This window comes from Terrapene carolina, unplaced genomic scaffold (assembly GCF_002925995.2).
Source record: "Terrapene carolina triunguis isolate 2854851 unplaced genomic scaffold, T_m_triunguis-2.0 Scaffold84, whole genome shotgun sequence".
In the NCBI taxonomy this organism is placed as follows: Eukaryota; Metazoa; Chordata; order Testudines; family Emydidae; genus Terrapene; species Terrapene triunguis.
In genome coordinates, this window is record NW_020664435.1 from 8,906,305 (window position 1) to 8,927,907 (window position 21,603).

The 21,603-nt window shown below is 42.0% G+C and overlaps 1 protein-coding gene across 2 annotated transcripts in view; it reads left to right on the forward strand.

The window, feature by feature from the left end:
- ZNF385D (zinc finger protein 385D) overlaps window positions 1-21,603 on the forward strand; it is a 351,705-nt gene that overhangs the window by 146,668 nt on the left and 183,434 nt on the right. For both annotated transcript variants that reach the window (XM_024197375.1, XM_024197374.1), the window contains exon 2: window positions 1,863-2,005. In XM_024197375.1, coding sequence (XP_024053143.1) covers window positions 1,863-2,005 — 143 coding nt within the window. The remainder of the gene's footprint in view (window positions 1-1,862; window positions 2,006-21,603) is intronic.

The window sequence follows — 21,603 nt, forward strand, 5'->3', positions numbered from 1 at the left end:
CCAAGTTTTCTTTCTCTGTTTGGCTGGATTTATCTTGTGTAGCACTACACTGAGGCCTGTCAGTTATTTTTTACATAGTCTACGTAATAATTCCATAATAACATTCCAGCAGTTCATCTAGTCCGGTATCCTATCTCCAACAGTAGCCACTCCACTAATTTCTGCTATTATCAAGCAAATGATAAATAACTTTCTAATGGACTGTGCTGAATGCAGACTTCTTGTAGTGTTTTTATGTAGTCTCTGTATGCTCAACTGCCTTACTGTACAGTCCTGATTCTGTGCACTCTTACACTAACGTAAATCAGCAGTAACTTCAACAGAGTCAGTGCAGTTACCCTAGTGTGAAACCAGTGTGAGAGTATGATGAGCCCTAAGTTAATTCCTTTGGTCTACTAGTGATTAATGCATCCTTTTCAATAATACTTTGTAAAGTGTTTCATAGAGGAACTGAAAAGATGTTAAAAAATATTGTCTTTGATCATTTGGCTCCAGCTGAATTTATACTGAGAAGCCGAAATGCTGATGTCCCTGCTACAACTGGTTAATTAAATCTTCCGCTGTTAGCCTTCAATTAGAAGCATTGAGTTGCAACTCTGGTTAGCAGCTTTGCTGACCAAATGTGGACAGATTTAGTGTGTCATTCTGACTGCTGTATATATGAACTCTAATGAAAAAAAATACTACTCATCTATGAAGTAAGTGTGTGTGCGTGAGAGAGAGAAATTTTTGATCTGTCTTTCTCTGTGTTTAGTGATGGGGTAAAACTCCCTTTCTATTTTGTTCTTTGAATGTTTCTTGGCCTCCTACCAGCAGGTTTTTACAGTCTGCTGCCTGCCTCTCAGATTAGAACAACACTGGCATATTTCAACAGTTTCCTAGGATTCAAACAGTCTTTAATTAACAGTGAATTGATGTTTTGGAATGTAACCAGAAGATGGGAGACACTGGAAGCCGAGATTGGGCTTGAATATTTCCAGCTCTCAATCATCTGGACTATGTTAGGATCTGTGGCAAGGGGCAAACAAATCTGTAAAATCGTGGTTCATTACAAACAGGTGGCTGCTTATTGGTATGCAAGGGGATTTATTCATTTACATAATGTTCCCACAGAACTGTTCATTGGTAGCTTTAGCAAGGAGGAGCTTTTCTGCCTTACAGAGTTCTGAACCAAGCCCATTTACCACAACAGCAAAAAGTATCTGTCAGTACCTTTAGAACTGCAGTAGCACTCAGAACTTTGACAAACACCCGTAATGTGGAATTTGTTTTATAAGTGTGCATTCACAATTGACTTTTACTGATCAACGCTTGAGGCAGCCAGGTATGATTTGCTAGTTAGGTTTAAGTTTGTGCTGAAGTTGCTGGGCTAGAGAAATAAATGCGCATTTAAGAAAATAAAATTTAAAACAAACAAGTGAATGGAAGAGTCTTGGACAGTCACTAGCTGAAATCATTTTTACTGCATGGAAGAGTAAAAAAAAGTCTTTTGGAGCTAAATTGACCTGGAGTGTTTGAGTAAAGGTCTGTGGTTTCAGCTTTGATTTTATAATAGAATCAGGTTAGCTGAACATCTAAAGGAAAGTTTGACTTGAACTATACTAGCATTTCAAGATAATCCAGGGGAGGGAAATGGAGGTTTGCTAGCTAATTTTAGAGAACTGAAAGACTGATATCTTAGTCAATTATCAGCAAAGAATCATAAACATTAGTTAAGCCTGTTGCACACTTAACAAGGTAGTAATTTGATGGTAAATACAAATGTGTGTGTTTAACCTGATATTGGCATAAAACTCTTTCTATATTTTTTTTCATACCAAGAATCACTTGCTTACTATCTTCTTTCATATTTTTCCTTGAAGGTGGCACATGCCAGAGCCCTGCTCTTCCAGCCCTGGTGCGTACTCCAGCCCCACCATTACAACCATCGCTGGATATTAAACCATTTCTTCCATTTCCCCTGGATACAGCAGCAGCAGTCAATCTCTTCCCCAATTTCAATGCAGTAAGTACCACACTGATGGATTAATGTCTATTCCTCCGATTTACAATTCTCTGGAGACACAAATAGGCTCCAAATGGAACTTTGTCTTCACTTAGGATATGAGGACATTTTACCAGACTAGGTTTTGGTACATGTGTTACGGGGTGGATCCAAGATGAATAGCTCTCATGATGATAGAATTCCATTGTCAGTCACCAACACGCTTCACTAAAAATCCTAAATAGTAACATATGTGCGTGAATATCGACAGCAAAACTTCAGGGACAAACTGAAGCAACAATGAAAACATAACTAATACATGGTATACTTGCAGATTTGAATATCAGAAAACAAAACAATGTATTTTTTCTTTTTCAGCTGAGGATTTTTTCTTTGTTTGCCCTTGAAACTAAAATCTATGGTAGTTGTATCTTTAATAATTGCTAATTATAAATGATCCATCACACTTTGAGAAAAATGTTACCACTTAAATGTTTCCATCCATTTTTCCTAACAAAAGCCTATTTCATAATCCTTCCATTTTTCCTATATCTGCTGAGATAATTAATTCTGTAAACAAAATTGTAACTTGGTTTTAAGTTGATATCATATTTGCTGCATTTTACTACTTTTTGCCTGACTAAAAGCAAGCAAGCACACATTGCAGCACTAAAAGCAAGCACCAATCATAGCCCCTTTTGCAAGATGCACAAAGCCCCTTGCCTTACATACAAATACTAGATATTGAAAAGGAATGACATTAAGAAAAGATAGAAGAAGCTGAAACTTCTAAATCAAAAGAAAATAATTCTAATTCATATATATAAATAAAATTAGGAGTAGTAAAGGAACATGTCAATTTTCTAAGTAATTAATAATTTATAACAAATATCAGTAATTAAATATTAATTAATCTACTTGTTTATTATATTTATGGGTATTCTATTTACTATAAAGTTATTAAAATGTACTAATTGCTAATAATATTTGCTAGTCTTAAATGCAAGCAATTAACAAGAACACACATTAATGAAGACCCCAGAAGCAGTAAGCTGCAAGCTGATTACTTTGAAATCCTCAGGAGCATAGCACCAATTCTAAACTATTCCCTAAAAGAGTATCCCTCTTTGAAAGACACCCTGTCAAGATAAAAATCAAATCCAGAAATGTAGTAAGATTAAACCCCACAGTTTTTTCTTACCTGTGTTACTGATAACAAGTTTTGAAACTCAGGGACTGCAAAGTCCCATTTTAAGTGTGTGTGTGGGGGGGGCGGAGGGGGGACATTGATTTGCCCCCCTTCCAGGGCTGGCTCCAGCATTTCTGCCGCCTCCAGCAAAAAAAAAAAAAACCAGCGCTGCGATCGGCGGCGGCAGTTGAGCGGCAGGTCCTTCGCTCCTAGAGGGAGTGAGGGACCTGCCGCCCCCGAATTGCCGCAGGTGTCGCCCCTCTCCCTTGGCCGCCCCATGCACCTGCTTGTTAAGCTGGTGCCTGGAGCCAGCCCTGCCCCCTTCTGACAATCCTTTTCCACACCAGCAGCCTGACCCCCCCTGGCCCATGAGCCCCTGTGCCCACCCCTTCCAAATCTGAGTGAATGGCATTTTGACCTACCACAAACCTGAGTGGCACTGTGATCCAAGCACCAGGCTGCAACGTCACCTACTCAAACTATGACAGAGGGATAACCGAGCCACATCTGAGTGAGTGGCATTTCTACTTGGTGCATGGGGTTGCAGCACCACTCACGTTTGGCTTGACCAAAAAGTGGTCAGGCCATAGCCTGGGTTTTTCTCACTGGCTCTGTGGCCTATTACGAAATTAAAAAAGAAATTAAAAATCTGATTTACTTTTTATGATTTTTGCTGCTTGTTTACTTTTTGCATCTAATCCAGCGTAGAAAACTGGCCAATTACGCTATTATTGTTAGTTTCATTTGCCAGTTTTTGTTCACTAGCAGCATTGCAGTGTTGACTGAATCCTAAAGTATCTTCAAGTATAACTTAAATTATGAAGCTATATGCACATCTTTTCTGTTTGTTTCTTTTTAAACAAAACCCCCATTTAGGGCTATTATGTCATGTACCATTACTTGGAACTTGCAAAAGCATACTAGTGCTGCAAGTGGCCAATGAGCAGGCACTATAAGGCCATTCCAGGAAGTGCCCTTTCTCAGAATCAATGCTTCTGGAAATGGCCTCAAAGGTAGGGGTGTGTGTGGGTGTGGGTGTGGGTGTGTTTTGGTGCGTGCTGGGAGCTGCCTTCCTCCCCACATTTGCAAAAGTGGCAGGTATTTCTGGAGTGTCCCAACTCAAATTAAGTATTTATTAATTAAACATATACATTCCTACTATAGTACATTTTGAAAAAAAAAGAATGCATTACAATTATTCAGGAAATGAGAAAGTAAAAATGGTCTCCTACCAGTGCCCCTTTTGTTGCTCATCACCAAACATTTTTCTACTAGCAATCCTTTCTTTGCTTACCCCACCACCATGTATACTTAGACTCTCTCTGCTTCTATCCCCATCTTTCTAGCATGCTGGGACTAATGTATCAGAACACCTAGTCCCTTGCCTGAAGTTCAGTCTCATGCAGTGTTACTGTTGCTGTCTCTAAAGCCTGGTGTACAGTAGAAAATTATGTTGGCATAACTATGTTGCTCAGGGGTGTGAAAAATCCACACCCCTGAGCAGCACAAGTAAGCTGACTTAGCCCCCCATGTAAACAGTGCTAGGTCAATGGAAGAATTCTTCTGTCAATTTACCTGCTGTCTCTCAGGGAGATGGATTACCTATGCTGATGGGAGAACCCCTCCCATTGGCATAGGTAGCATCTACACTGAAGCCCCACATTTTAAGCCGCATGTTAAGTACAGACAAGCCCGATACTTTGCCATCTGTTGAATTCACCTTTGCTGAAGGTGAAATTCCTGAGCATGAGGATCCAGTCTTCTCAGCTGTTGCCATCAGCATCCTCACATACTTCATAGCTGCAACATGACCCCTGCATTCTGATTTGCGGTATCCCGCTTTGAGTTCCACTTTTCCATCTGAACAATACAATATTGAACATTGCTACATTTAGTTTGTAAACCTGAGTTGGATAAAGGCATTCTGTAAACATGTAGGTTGGCTGAGAAATCCTGCATATTTCTAGAAATTCTTTCCAGTCTGAAAAAAATCTGTGAGGACATGTCAGCTGCAGTGGAACATAATCAGCCTAAGGAGAAGGTAGCGTACAAGCCAGTTTTGGTTTTCAACAGGACATTCTGACAAGGACGTACATTTAGCATGAGAGAAAGAGAACAAATGTAAGATTTGACCAAGATGTCTTTCCCAAATACATTTGTTCATGTATGATCATGTTTTTGTAAATATGTAGAGTGCTTTATAACCAATGATCTCAAATTCCTTTACAAACCTGTATTAACTGAGTTTCACAGTGTCGTATGAAATAAATAAGTCGTGTTATGAGACTAAAGTAAAGTCAAGCAGCAAGTCAGTAGTAGAATTGGGACTAATATCCATAACTCTGGCTTTCTAACCCTGTGCTTTAAATGCTATATTATACTCCATCTCGCTACTAGTGGAGGTACTCATTCCAATAGCAGATATATTAGCATTGACCAAATTACTGAGACCTAGAAGTGACAAATCCTATATGAGGCAACAGACCCTCAAAAAACCCCTCTGTCTCTCCCAAAGTCCTAGCAAACAGATGGGTTTTGCAGTATATGCATAAGATAAGCTCATTTGGGCATTTCAGAGCAAATTGGGGGTAAGTTCCAGAGTCCTGGGCCCCAAGCTGCCAACTTTCCAGCTCCCTTTCTTTTAAACTATGGGGTGGGGGTAGGGGGAATCTAGCTTAAATGCTTCTGCTTAACTGCAGCTGCAGCAGTGTCACAGGGGAGAGTAGACATCTCTCAGGTCGGCAGGTCCCAAGACATTTAGGGCTTTATCAATGAAAAACAACTCTCCCTAGAAACATGCAGCCAGTGCAAAATCATAGTGCAATTAAGTAATGAATGTGCTTCTAGAGAAACACTCTGCTTAAAAGCAGGCTACATTAGTTTTTTAATAGATCTAAGGGGTGATGCTAGATGACTTTCTGGATCTAGTTGAGTTAGATATAAAAGCAATGTGGAGTGATGTGTATACAAGCAATCCAGTTTACTCAGATTGTAAATTCTCTGGGGCGGGGAGTGGCGGGAAGGGAGAGAGAGAGAGAGTGTGTGTGTGTGTGTACACGTACACATTGCGTAGCACAATGATGTCCTGATACTGATTGGGGCTCTAGGAGTTACTGAAATAGAACTAAACAATAATGCTAACAATTATCTTTTATGTTATGATTTTATCCACATTTCAGTAAAATCCCCAATACAATATTATTTTGTTTAAAATCTCTCAATTTGGGTCTCTGAAGGGTTAGCTGAAGCAATTACTAATGGGTGCCGCCGAGAAAGAAACTGACCTCTGGCCTGTGTGAAGACAGGGCAAGAAGTATCAAGCATCTGGGGTAGAAGATGTTGGGGATGGAGGACATGGGGAGACTGGTGAAAGGGGACAGGGAAAGCCAAATATCTTCACTGTGATTTTCAGAAAAACAACGAGGAGTCTGGTGGCACCTTAAAGACTAACAAATTTATTTGGGCATAAGCTTTCATGGGTAAAAAACCCACTTCTTCAGCTGCATGGAGTGAAAATTACAGATACAGGCATAAATATACTGACACATGAAGAGAAGGGAGTTACCTTACAAGTGGAGAACCAGTGTTGACAAGGCCAATTCAGTCAGGGTTGATGTGGTCGACTCCCAATAATTGATGAGGAGGTGTCAATACTAAGAGAGGGAAAATTGCTTTTGTAGTGAGCCAGCTACTCCCAGTCCCTATTCAACCCCAAATCAATGGTGTTAAGTTTGCAAATGAATTGTAGCTCTGCAGTTTCTCTTTGAAGTCTGTTTTTGAAGTTTTTTTGTTGAAGGATGGGTACTTTTAAATCTGTTATAGAATGTCCAGGGAGATCCAAGTGTTCTCCCACTGGCTTTTGTATGTTACCATTCCTGATGTCTGATTTCTGCCCATTTATTCTTTTACGTAGAGACTGTCTGGTTTGGCCAATGTACATGGCAGAGGGGCATTGCTGGCACATGATGGCATATATCACATTAGTAGATGTGCAGGTGAATGAGCCCCTGATGGTGTGGCTCATGTGGTTGGGTCCTCTGATGGTGTCATTAGAGCAGATATGGGGACAGAGTAGGCAATGGGGTTTGTTACAGGGATTGGTTCCTGGGTTAGTGTTTCTGTGGTGTGGTGTGTAGTTGCTGGTGAGTATTTGCTTTAGGTTGGGGGGCTGTCTGTAAGCGAGGACTGGCCTGCCTCCCAAGGCCTGTGAGAGTGGGGGATCATTTTCCAGGATAGGTTGTAGATCGTTGATGATGCGCTGGAGAGGTTTTAGCTGGGGGCTGTACTTGATGACCAGTGGTGTTCTGTTATTTTCCTTGTTGGGCCTGTCCTGTAGTAGGTGACTTCTGGGTACCCATCTTGCTCTGTCAATCTGTTTCCTCACTTCCCCAGGTGGGTATTGTAGTTTTAAGAATGCTTGATAAAGATCTTGTAGGTGTTTGTCTCTGTCTGAGGGATTGGAGCAAATGCAGTTGTATCTTGGGATGGAAGCTGGAGGTAAGTATAGCAGTCAGTAGGTTTCCGGTATAGGGTGGTGTTTATGTGACCATCACTTATTTGCACTGTAGTGTCCGGGAAGTGGATCTCTTGTATGGACTGGTCCAGGCTGAGGTTGCTGGTGGGGGTGGAAATTGTTGAAATCCATGTGGAATTCTTTAAGGGCCTCCTTCCTGTGGGTCCATATGATGAAGATGTCATCAGTGTAGCGCAAGTAGAGGAGGGGCACTAGGGGATGAGAGCTGAGGAAGCATTGTTCTAAGTCAGCCATAAAAATTGTGGCATACTGTGGGGCCATGCAGGTACCCATAGCAGTGCCACTGACTTGAAGGTATAAGTTGTCCCCAAATCTGAAATGGTTGTGGGTGAGGACAGAGGCACAAAGCTCAGCCACCAGATGTGCCATGGCCTCATCAGGGATACTGTTCCTGACAGCTTGTAGTCCAACCTCGTGTGGAATATTGGTGTAAATGCTTCTACATCCATGGTGGCCAGGATGGTGTTTTCAGGAAGATCACCAATGCATTGTAGTTTCCTCAGGAAGTCGGTGGTGTCTCAGAGATAGCTAGGAGTGCTGGTAGCGTAGGGTCTGAGGAGAGGTCTAAATAGCCAGATAACCCTGCTATAAGAGTGCCAATGCCTGAGATGATGGGGCGTCCAGGATTTCCAGGTTTATGGATCTTGGGTAGCAGATAGAATACCCCTGGTCGGGGCGCTAGGAGGTGTGTCTGTGTAGATTTGTTCCTGTGCGATAGCACGGAGTTTCTTGAGCAGATGGTGTAGTTTTTTTTGCTACCCTTCAGTGAGATCGGAGGATAGTGACCTATAGAATGTGGTGAGTTGCCTGGCAGCCTCCTGTTCATGTGTTTTTCAGGTTCTTGTGTTTTTTCAGGTTATCTTTGAATGTTCATTCTGTGTCATGAATTTGACATTTTCTATTTTTAAAACAAAGCATAAAAGCAGCATGCTAATTAGTCTGGTAAGCTGAACGTTTGTAGGTGCTATATACTTAATTGTACAGCAAATGCGTACCACGGAGTCATACGTAAAAAGGAATTTTAACAACTTGGCCATTTAAATGGAAGACAGCGTATTACTGTGCAAGCCCTGAAGAATCTCTTTCTCTCTCTCTCAAACTCATCAGTTCAGTGTGAGTTTATCTGGTAAAGAAGCTGAACAGAGTTTTTATTGCATCTGGACATATGAGATTTTGGATAGAAACAGGATGGAATACTTATATAGTTTGTTAATTAAAAAAATGTATCATAACTTTGGTTACAGTGAAGAAGAATATCTGTGCAGTAGGAAAATAAATATAAGGAATATAAATATAAATAAACATCTCAAATGTGTTTATCATACATTTGGTATTCTCGGCAAGTCACACCTTTCAGCTACAAAATAAAATACTTTAAAAAATATCTGAGCATTGGAGTCTTAGAAATATGAACTTAAAGCACTTTTAATTACTGCATTGAAAACTAAATAGTGAATTTCTCCAAGCTGTGTTTTTTTCTGATCACTCGCTACTCTGCAAAAGTTTCTATAAATATTACTTGACATTTTGTGGACTTATTCTGCTAAAGAATATGCCTACCTTATGTAATGTGAAAGCTAGAAAAAACAAATGTTCATAACTTCCCTGACCCCAAACAACTGTTTGTAGGCCAGAAGCTGGACATGTTGGTTGTGAAATTTCACATTCTAGCTTTATTCCACATACTGAATTCCCAGTGCGGTCAATGGAAAGTCTGCACCAAGATCGTGGGTAAGACAGGTCCAGGGGTGTGCGCAAGAGGAGGCAAGCAGAGGCATGCCGGGCTCCCCACCCAGTCAGTGAAGGCTCAGAACTCCTTTGGGGCTGGGGCGGGGAGAGCGAGCGTCTCTGGCCCCGGGCCAGGGCTGGAGATGACAGCTCCTCCAGCCTTGGGCCTGTGTCCTTGGGCCAGCTTCTCTGGCTGCCGGGGGAGGGCCAGCTCCACTGGCTCTGGGGCCACAGGGGGAAGGGCGGAGAGCCAGCTCCACTGGCCCTGGGGCGGCAACAGGGAGAACCAGGTCCTCTGGCCACGGGGGTGGGGGTGGGGTGGAGGGAGAGCCAGTTCCTCCAGCCCAGGGCTGGCTCTAGGCACCAGCAAAACAAGCTGGTGCTTGGGGCGGCACATTTTTAGGGGCGGCATGGCCGGCGCCAGAATGCCGCCCCTAAAAATGTGCCCCGGCCGCCCTGGCTCCCATCCGCTGCGGCTCGCGCGCCGCTTCTCCCCCTCCCTCCTAGGCTTGAGAGCCTGGGGGGAGGAGGCAGGGAAGGGGCGGAGTTGAGGCGGGGCCAGGGGTGGGGTAATTAAAAAACGGGGCGGGGGGGCGGCCACAATTGTTTTTGCCTTGGGCGGCAAAAATCCTAGAGCCGGCCCTGCTCCAGCCGCACGGGTGGGAGGGAGAGGGAGAGCCAGCTCTTCTGGCTGTGGGAGGCACAGAAAGTGCCCCTCCAAAAGCAGCTAAATTTTTATTTCTGTGCACACCCCTGGACATGTCCTTTGCCAAGCAATAAACCCGTGATTACTCTTTAGAGTCTCAGCTCGGTTTTAAAGAAGTGCAGCTATGTGCCAGAAATACAGTACACATGGATTTTTAAATGATGAAATATTCTATAGAGGCCTCTTGTTCAATGTATAGTTCGCCTTCAGTGCCTTGACTTTTCTTCCAGCCATTTACACACTGCTGCAGTATTTAAGGGCCCCACATCTCTCTTCTGCCTATGGAGCACTTAGCCATATGGAAGAGGGTGAGGGATTAAGCGAATGGAGTTGGGAGACAAGAACTTCAGTGTCTCCTGGAAAATGCATGAACATGCTTGCCAGGCGTACTAATTTCCAGCTGTAAGTCAGATTTTGCAGCACACCCTCCCTGAGTAGCTGATGCTCAGGTAACTGAGGCCTCCCCACCCCATCCCTATAGGTGTTAGCAGGGAGCAACTGTGACTGGCCCTTTTACTGGCAGTTGCCTTTCTCCTCCTGCAGCCTTGCACACCTGCACAGAGGCAAGCCACTGTTTATTAGCAATTCAACTAATTAACACAGAAGGTAGCCCTATGGTTGCTTGGGAGATGTAAGCGACCTGAGCAAGCAACTGGTAGGAATAGACAGTACACAAAGACTTGTTGCTGACCCAGGAATTTCCTGGGGGTTTAGGACCAGGACATATGGAGAAGAGGAGCTCACAAAGAGCCCTCCAGAAGATATTTTGAAAATCTTCCCTTTAGGCTCAGGGTCTCAGGTAATTTTTCAGCCAGGAAAGAGCCAGTTTGCTGTTTATTATGAATGAAATGTAGCTTTGGGGGCCAGGGCCATCAGAAATACTGGTGAGTTTTACAAACCGTCACTGCTGGCAGTAGGAAATTGAGAAAATGAAAACTGGTTATTTTGCATTACTCTGCGCAATGGCCAAACTATCTGGGTTAACTGAATGCGACTATTTTTCTGCAGGATAGAATGTCCTTTAAAGTGCAGCAGTCAGAATGCTCTGGTTCAATGAAGGGATAGTCGTGGCAAAACATGGCTTCAATTTAGTATGAATCAAAACAGCATTTTTATACAAGGTCTTGGTAATAAGAACGAACTCTTATGTTGTCACTGATTTTTAATTTGGCTTAAAAGTGAAGGCACTCTGTCAGGTGAGGAGCCATAATGTAGCAAACCCTTTTAAATGTAATGGTGAAACAGAGCAGGAGGGATGTTATTGCTTCTGGTAAAGAGAAGAGAGAGAGCCTCAAGATTCCACTGCTTGGCCGGTCATTTACAGGTTTCTGTGAGCAGGATTTTTGTCTTTGGCTAATAGCAAAAGTCATTTGGGAGCTATCTTCACTCTGGTGTCTGATTCTTAGAGCCCACATCTCCAGCACTGTTCAACTGGAATATTTGCCAAAATGTTCGAAAAAGCTGTAATCAGACTTTAATAGAACTGGGTAAATTTAGGAATAATGGCCTGGTTCACAAACAGAAGAAAAAGGGGGTAGGGAGTAGCCAAACAAGCAAACAAAACAAAATCCAGGCAATTCAGACATTTTGTTTTGGTACTCTCAAAGGAATGAATCAACATTAGTATGAAACATTCAATTATTTGCAGAGGCCAGGTTTGTTTGCTGAATCCTTTAACCCTTAATCTATGCTCTACGCCAGAGGTGACCAACCTGAGCATGAGAAGGAGCCAGAATTTACTAATGTACATTGCCAAAAACCACAGTAATAAGCCAGAAGCAGCCCCCATCAGCTCTGCCTCCTCCCACCCCCAGCGTGTCCTGCTTGCCAGCAGCCCCATGGATCAGCACCTCCCCGGGCCTCCTGCCCACTGCAATCAGCTGTTTCACGGTGTGCAGGAGGCTCTGGGGAGCAGCCAGGGTGTGGCAGGCTCTGGGCAGGGGGTAGGAAGGGGCGTGGGCCTTGGGGGAAGAGGTGGAGAGGGGGCAGGGCCTGTGGCAGAGCCAGGGGTTGAGCAGTGAGCACCCCGCCTCCCCAGCACATTGGAAAGTTGGCGCTTGTAGCTCCAGCCCTGGAGTCGGTGCCTATGCAAGGAGCTGCATATTAACATCTGAAGAACCACATGTGGCTCCAGAGCTACAGGTTGGCCACTCCTGCACTACGCCCTTCCTGAAATATGCCCTGACTCAGATCCTCTTCTGTCACTGAAGGGCACACAGCTCAAGAAGCACGGTGAAAAGGTGGTCATTGTGTTTACCCAGGCATTCAGTCCCCTGGAGCAACTTAGACCAGTTACTGCCAACAACCCCAAAGAAGCTCCAGCCATTCTCCTGTCTTTCATCTATAGCTTATGTCAACAATCAGACATGGCAGGGATGCTAGGAGTTGCTATTCTGGCTCTGTACTACTGGTTGATCCTCCTATATTGGAGTGAGCATGACTGACTGCGGTTGCTTTAGGACTGCTTTCCACTGCTGTCTTTCTTTTATAGCTTTCAGCTTCTTTTAGCACCCAACCAACTAGGTCTCCAGCAGGTTTCAGTCCAGACCCCAACAATGGTGTCCTTGTAATCGCATTCTAAATGTTACCTTATGTTTCAACAGCTCTATTGGCCCTGCTCTTGGAGCTGTTTGAATTTCCTGACAGTTGGTTGGAGCAATGTTCTGCAATTTTCTTTTCGGATTATGCTCCAGTAAGAGAATTTGAAGCTGTTCTGTGCTCGTGATGAGCAGCAGACACATTTTGCCAGATGGATGGCAGTAGTCTTGCAAGGTTAGAAGGGCTTATTCCTGGGCAGAACTGGATGAATGTTGCCAAAAACAAATCCATGAAAAGTTTGCGTTTGAATTTAAATTATATTTGCAACAGCTGTGTTCACACTCATTCTGTATTTGCTTTCTACAGACATTCAAGTGATCACATTTCTTCCAGCAATGGGAAGCAAACTTTAAGATCACATTAAAATATCCTAGGTTGTTCTCTACTTTGAACAACATAGTGCCCATGGTATTTTTGAATCTAGGGTTCTCCATACGTAGCCAGGATATAATTCCCTTGTTCATCTCCTCTATTTTCTGTTGTCTACCAATTGTTTGGATTGTGCTATGTGTCAGTGGTGGATCTGTCTTTTCAGCTGCTGATGGACCATAAGTATGATTTTTCCCCAGTAGGTAGGATAGTGGTGTTGGCCAACAAACAGCACCTTCTTCAATGACCAGTTTCATGGCTTCGTTGAATGTCCCCATTGATGTCTCCTTACGGGTGGTCTTTGTGGGCAGTCACTGCATCCTGTATTCCTTCTGGATCTGAGTATATCAATGCAGAGAGAAATGCTGTTCATGGAATCAGTTGAGCCTGTGGCGTGTGGAATTCCAACTCTTGTATGATAGTACGCAACCTCTCCAATATATTCCTGGCAGTATATTATTTCTTCAGTCACTCATCGCGGCTTATTGGTGCTTGTTCTTGGTTCTGCTACTCCTAAGGCTGCCCCACTGATTTATAACCTGCACCCACTGGTTCATCTGCGTGTAATTAGCCAAAGGTGCCCCTTGCCACTAAGTCTTAGTCTTAGTAGTTGTCAACCAAATGACTGGATTTGATTTGTGACCTGGAGGTGAAAACCTATGTGTGCCATTATCAGATCCTGAGCTGAAGTTGAGTCAGGGTAAATTTTCCTTTAAAAATCCCAAATGTGTCTTCCAATTTTCTGCTGTAATTTATTTATTTATTTAAAAAAATGAATAGCATCTAAAGACCTTATATATGTTTGCTTTTAAATTGATGGTTAGTAATACAGAAGGAATAAAGCTTTCCTACTTAACTATTTCTGCATTGCATATATGCTAGCGGGCACTGCAGAGTGGGCTGGCAGGTAAGAAGCTATGTGAAAGTCATAGCATACTACTCGGCTACAGAGCAGCCCTTTTGGGGGACTAAGGATTCCTCAGACTCTGTTTTGCATGCAAAACATTCTCATAAAGGAAATTAAATGAAGTACTCTTCAGATTTGTCAAGTCTTAATGAGTAGAACTGCTTAAAAATAAATTTTAATAAAGCATTGAAAGCAATGTTTTAATCAGTTGATGTTTACACCCTTTGTCTTAATAGCACTCAGCTGAAAAAGATCAATGATTATTTTATTCTGCAAAGAAAATAAAACCTTTAATGGGTGGCATAATCATAAAATCTACAGTTTAAATATGGATGGCTGGTATTAACCTGTTTTTAAAAGCTGCAATTAAAGTGAAACGGAATCACTTAAAGAAATTATTTGATTACTGTGGTCTGAGGAGGAAAAGAGTGAAAAACATTCTAAATTCATTAATATTTCTGTTGAGACAAACATATTCACAGGGACTTGCTTGCATCGCTAATCTAGATGAATAACTGGTTTACTGAATTTATCCACAATCTATGCTTTGTTCTTTTATGGACAAATTTCCAAGAAGAGGCATGGAAATAAGCATTCACGTTCAGCACAGGAAATTTTACACTCTGACCGAAAGCACCCCTTTGGCACCCTACACGCTACTGTGATAATCTGTGTACAAAATATGCCTTGAGAGGTATCATTTGAAAACTAATAACTCACTAGTCAATAATATCATGGTGAAATATTTGTAGCAACATTATGTAACCCCCAAGGAGATTACCTAGATTCCTGGGGCTCTGTCTGCTGGCAGCTCAGGGAGAGGCACACTGTCCCTGGTAGGGAGGAGGAGCCAAGGCAAACTCAGAGTCTGCCCGGCAACCAATAGGGAGTGAGATGCCCCTCCCAGGGAGTTCAGGAAAGGGGAGAAGCCATTTTTGAGTCAATCTGGCGCCAGCCAGGGCAAGGGCACTACTGGCTGTGTGGGGAGCTGGTGAGTCCCAGGCCTGCATGCTCCAGGGCTAGGGCAGGATTGGCTGTGTGGGAGCTGGTGAGTCCCAGGCCTGCATAGAGCTGCCAGCAGACAGAGCCCCAGGAATCTAGTAAATCTCCTTCGGGGTTACAATTATAAAATCCCACTCTATGGTGTTGTTAGCACTTGTTGAAAACTACTCAGCCTGGACTAGGCAAAAGTTGTTCAACAGGTCTGTCCTAAACAGAGGAATGTGTTTTTACCTCAATTTACATAGAAGTAGTAAACAGGATTCTCCAGATAGCAGGGAGAGGAAATGGCAGGAGAGACAGCAAATTTATATTTCAGCAAACAGGTGAGAGGAAAAAGCATGAAGCCTCCTACACCACCAATCGCCACCTTCACTGTTTGAATCAATTTTGCTTTGAGGGGTAATCCTCAGAAGAATCCATGTCAGAGTTTCACTGGACCGTGAGAGAGGAGCCTAAGAAGACAAAGGCACCAGCACTTTTGGGCTACTGGGAAAGATGCTGAGCAAGGAAAGGGTCAGTCACCATCTTGCTGGAAGTCTGTAGGTGAGAAAGGCCATCTTAAACACAGCCTGGAACCAAAACTTGCTAGATGCATGTTTTCATTTTTATTTTCTTGTAACCGTTTCCAACTTGATCTCCTGTACTTGAATTTATTTAAAATCCTATATTCTTTTGTTAATGAACATGTTTTATTGTTTTAAATCTAAACCAATCCAGTGCTGTGTTTAAACTGAACTGTTTGGTAACTCCAGTTAAAGTTGCAAACTGTTGAATATTGCCTCCTTTCGGGAATCATAAACTGTCCAGGAGAGGGCTGGACAGTGCAGAAGACACATTTTGGGGAAAATCTGGGACTTGGAGAGTGTTGGGAGGAGCCTGCAAATGGTAACCAAGGCTGGTGGAAACCAAATTGTGACTGGTATGCTGCTGACAGGCTGCTGGGGTCACAGATGCTCGACCAGGGTTAAAGCTATATAGAAACACCCAGGATGTGACCTGCATGCTGGCAGGCTGTTTGTGAGGGGCCCAGGTTGCGAGCTACAACAGCAAAGCATTGTGAGGCACCCTGGAATGTGACATGCACATAAAAAATAACTTTTGAGCACATTTACCTCTTTGTGTGTGTATTTAGCAATAGTGTTGGTGCCTTTGTTTAAGAAGTTGGCCTAAACAACACACATTTTAATCCAGGATGATAAATAAATACAAGATTTGAGATTCTTTCTTCCCTTCCCACAATTTTAAACCACAGTGATTTTGGCTGGTAAATGACACATGGTTAGGAACACATTTATCTCATGTGTCATGGAATGACTCATAAAATGGAATATTTTTATAGTGTCCATATTCTGTCTGATTTACTTTATCATCCCACCATTTTTTTAACAAGGAAAGACAGTCCCCAAAGGTTATATGTTGGACATGTACAGTCATATTGAGATTTTAAAATCAAGATTCTCATGCAGCTGCTGTTTTTCTTGGCATCTTGCCTTTGGCTCTGCTAAATGTTTGAAGTAATACTGCATAAAAAGAGCTAGACACATGAAACTAACAAAATAATTCATAATTAATTGTGCAAAAGATTACATTATATTGTTTGTAAAATATATGTTTATTATAAAACATTAATCAAATGTTTACTATATATCAAAAAGCAACATATTAATGGAGTGTCATCCCATAATTCAGGGAATCGCAAAGGTAGCTTAAAGCTGCCTTTGCCTCACTTGCACAAGTGTCAAAAATGCTTTAATGACCACAACTGGTGAGGACCTCAGTTTTTGTGTCTCATCCAAAAGATGGAGTCCCCGACAGCAGAGTGTCCCTAAGCCAGTGCTGGGGCATGTCATTGCTTACTTAGAGAAAACAGTGGTATCTACCAAATCACCCATACAACTTCCTCCAGAACCCTCTATTTTCCTTTGGTGCTTTCCCTCCAAGTACTGATCCGACCTGATCTTATTTAGTCAGTGAGATGTGATTAGGCCACAGACTGAGTTGGTATGATCATGGAAGCAGTAAGTTTGCTTATGGCAAGTAGAGCTTGATTTTCCTGACTGTTAACTCATCCCAGTCTCTAGATGGTGTCTGAATGTATCAGGGCAGGGAGACTCCTAGAAAGATTTCCCTTGAGTGACTTGCCTCTACTTAGAGTGGTTCTGCCAAGGACGGGTGGGACCAAGGATGGGGAGGAAATCACTCTCTGGCATCCATTTTAAGAGAAGCTTGTGGAGTAGAGGACACTGAGATGCTGCTGAGGGGAGCTGGATAGATGAACTGCACTGTGCCTGCATAAGCCCCACAAAGCCCCATTTACCCCGTCTCACTGACTCAGCCACCATGCTGCAGCATTAAAGGGGAGTCGTGCATGAGGCTCCCGCTGGTTCCTTTATAGTTTGTTGTTTTGAAACATTAGCTATATAATATTTGTTGTACAAATGGTTTAATGTTGTGATCCTAACTGCAAGCTCTCTTTGTCCTGCAGTACCCACCCTTTGCTGCCACCTCATTTCAGAAACATTCTACCTACTGAGCGTTACTGGTTATGTAGCTCCTTTAGAAATTGTATATTTTCCCAGAGATTTCCAGGTGGAGGCACCAGACACTAGTCTGTCACCAAAGCTGCAGTTTTAGCCCTTGTCATATCCTGCCAACGCATTTGAAAAATAACCATTGTGACATTTAGAGTAAAGCCAGCTGAGTACTTCTTCCAAAGAAACGGTTCAGGTGCCATTTATAAGAAGTTGTTCCATGTCACAACCATGGAATAATAAATAAATAAATACAGGTATAAACAAGTTTGGGGTTATGAGTTGCAATTCAATTGTGAGGTTGTGGTGACTGTGCAGACGGCTAAGCCTTTCTTCCAGTGCTATCACTTCACATCAGAGCTGATCACTTCACATCAGTGGAACGATAGCCCTGTAATTCAGTTACCTGTAGAAACTGGTACACTCTGTGGCTTCTAAGGAAAGACAGTTGCAAGCAACTTTGAAAAAGTCTGCTTGAGGAGAGACTAGAGGCAGAGAGCATGGGTGGGCATGTGATGCCCTAGGCAAATAGAGGGAGATCATCACTCATAACACACAGGCTTTCAACTGTGACTTGCTATAGCAAATAAGTCTAAGCATTGTTCTTAATAATGGGCACATGCAGGGTGCTGTGCTTTTGTGACAGTAGGGAATAGGTAAAGGAATGTCCTATATTCACTTTCTGGCTTGCATTTTGTTTTTGAAATTTACTGATTTGCTAATGGAACCAAACTATTACATTATTGGTGTTGCTAGGACTCTGGGATTAGAAGGAAAAAACCCCAAAGGAGTACTGTCAAATCTAATCATAGCAGTGCCCTCCAGGACTGCAGCATCAGCACCAGGAAATAGCATTAGCTATTGTTGGTGTTCGGAAGTAACACGAGAAGTATCTGGAAGAAGAGGATGACACTGAGAATGGCAGTGAAGAACTTTGAAAAGGCCATGCGATAGAGGGCATTGAGAGAGCCTGGGAGAGAGAGGGAAAGGAAGATAAGGCCTTGGATTTGGGATATTTCTAGGTCTTTGTACTCAGAGGTTGCTCTCATGGACATTTTTAAATTGCTATCTTTGTTAGATGCACTTAGTAAAACAGTGGGGGGGAAAGACACATAGGATGATTTAAACTTGCTTCACTATTATAAAGCTCTTACACTTTCAGAAAATTGTTTAAAATCAAAAATTAAAATGTTAAGCATTTTAATTTAACTATAAAAATTTAAGCTGACTTATTTGGAAGCTACTTTGTTCTCTCACTACCTACCCACCACCTTCCACCCACCTTATTCTCTCTCTGTTGACTTATTCTCTCTTTCTGCAGTTGTGTCTGCTTGAAATCCAAATCTGTTTTTCAGCTTAATTTGCACAAAAAAAAAAAAAGGAAATTATCCCACGTCATGTTGAAAACATGTCTCAAACTGCACTAAAATGAGTACCGAAGTAAAAATAGCTCATGCCTTTGAAAGGGAGTTGCAGTTATGAAAAGAATGGAAAACTCCGCTCTAGGGTGGCAATTCTCACCTGGTGTAAATTATCAACTCAGGATGTGCCCCTAGAAAAGCCTACCAGATGAAAAAGTTGCCCTTAAGTTTCCATCCACAAAGAGAAAAGCATGTACTCTTAATGAATCTAGAGAACACACAGTGTGCATCTCCCTCCTAGGCAGCAGCAAAAAATGCTTAGTGTCTTTTCAGACAGGCAGAGTTCTTAGGAATGTAAAGTGTTAAAAAAGTGGCCATTTCAAATGACACATGGTTACACCAAAGCTGTGAATCTGAGATGTTATTTTATTGTTTCTACCCTAAGGTGCAGTTTAGTTAGAAAATGTTATTATTGCTTTCAGAAATATTCCCCATAGCTGATACTTCGCAAAACATTGGAACTTTTTGAAAAGACTTAATGCACTCAATTTCCTTTTAAGGGGCTGCTCTGATAAGGAAGAGGTTTGCCACATAAATTGATGGTGACCCTAAGGGTGGAGAGCTCTGTATATATAATGCTAAATTTAGTGTCCTTTGAGTAGTTCAGGTGAGAGTATTAAAAAGCAAAGCTGTGTGGTTAATACATATCCTTAGTTACACATTAAACATTTATTAGCATTGCACTTAAAATATAATGAAAGAAGATCCAATTAATTTTGATCAAATACGTGTTTTCTCCTTTCTCAGTTAAACATGAAAATGGTATAAGCTCACCAATTGGTAGCTCAAAAGCACATACAAAGTTTAATGTTTAATCAATTAAGTGATCTGATTACCTTAGATTAAAAATCACACTGCATATTATATATGTGACTGCATATTTCTTGTCTTGCCCCCCAAAAAGATGCTATACTGTGGTTTTGCCTGTTACTTAAACCTGCCTATATGTGAAGCAGTATACACCAGAAAACAGGGGTTGTAGAGAAGAATCTCAAGATTAGTAATTAAAGGTGTACTTAAAATATATTTAAGATTTCTATAAATTACAGTGATTAATTAGTAATGCAAAACACTCCTGATGTTAGTTACAAGTATTGGTGTAGAGCTTCTTTTAATATTTGTTTTTATTTAAAAAAAAGAGCAGTAATCATCATCTATTTTAGTCTTTGTCTATTACTTAGTAGTATTTGAGTCTTGAACCAAATCAGGGATTTAACATTAGATTTTTTTCAAGCAGATTGATCATCTGTAAAATAGTTTTTAGATGACTGCTACTAGTGATAAACATGCCTTTTTCGGAACTTGTGTGATTGTAAAGAGGCAGAAGGCATCTTTCAGTATACTTGAATACATCAGATGCTAGTCAGTATTAAAGAAGGAGATTTAATATAAATCAGTTTGCTTTGAAGTTGTCAGTGTTTTAGGAATTGTCCCACTCGATTTTTTTCTTCCTTTCCTTACCAGATTTCAAAGCTATTTCGTGCAACCTTCTCAGGCATAATTCTGTATTTCAAATGTCCACAGAAAAAATAGTCAGGATCAGCCCAAATATACATTTCTTAGTTCAGGGATCTCTTCCTTACCCATTTTATTACAGTGTTATAACATCATTTACTTCAGTTTAAATACTCCGGACTCTTACTGGTGTGGGATAAGACTCAGACCCTGTATATTTAACAAAATTAAAAATTATGTAGGCAAGGAAGGATACTCTTATTAGTGATTGATCCTCAAAGGACTTGGTGCTTCCATTTGGACAACAGTTTCCAGTCCTGCAATAAGCTCCATGCAGGCAGATGCTGAAGTCTATAGTGCTCCATCTGGGTACAGGAGATCTATCTTTACAGAGCTCATTGCAGGACTGGGGACATAGTTTGGATGCTGTCTAAAGCTGACCCAGATCCTTAGGTAATAAATTGAGCTGTGAATTTAGTATGCATGTTGTTTCTTCTGTGATTTCCAGTAGGTCTTTTTGGCTTTGTCTGGATCAGGTATACTACAAGAATACTCCTGCTGATAACTGCGTATCTTAATTAATTAGACTCTTAGAGTTGGTAGGGCAACTCCCACCTTTTCATGTTCTCTGTATGTGTATATATATCTCTTTACTATATGTTCCATTCTATGCATCTGATGAAGTGGGCTGTAGCCCACGAAAGCTTATGCTCAAATAAATTTGTTAGTCTCTAAGGTGCCACAAGTACTCCTGTTCTTTTTGTAGAATATGTCTGAGTCAAACTGTCAGCTCTATCTTGGGGGGCGGAGGGGGTGGAAAGGGAGGATGCTGTGACTGCCTTCAGGAAAGTGCAGCCTACTGTGTTGGATTCCAGACAGCTGCCTTACCCAAGAAAGGTGCTTGACACCTTGGTGAAGGAGTATTTCAGAGAAGCAATCAAGATTTCAATCTAGGGCCATTGACTTTGATTCTGACTCAACTACTGGCTCACCCCAATGGAACATTTCTTTTTACACTGGGGCCCACAGGTGAGACAAATATGACAAAAGGGAGAGGCTGGAGCTTCTCAGCTGAGCACATAGCACACAATGTACTGTACCTAATATCAGGGTTCTGCTCTGTTCAGGGGGGCTGACCATCACCACAGATAAGAAGGGCTTACAGGAGGGACTGCACCC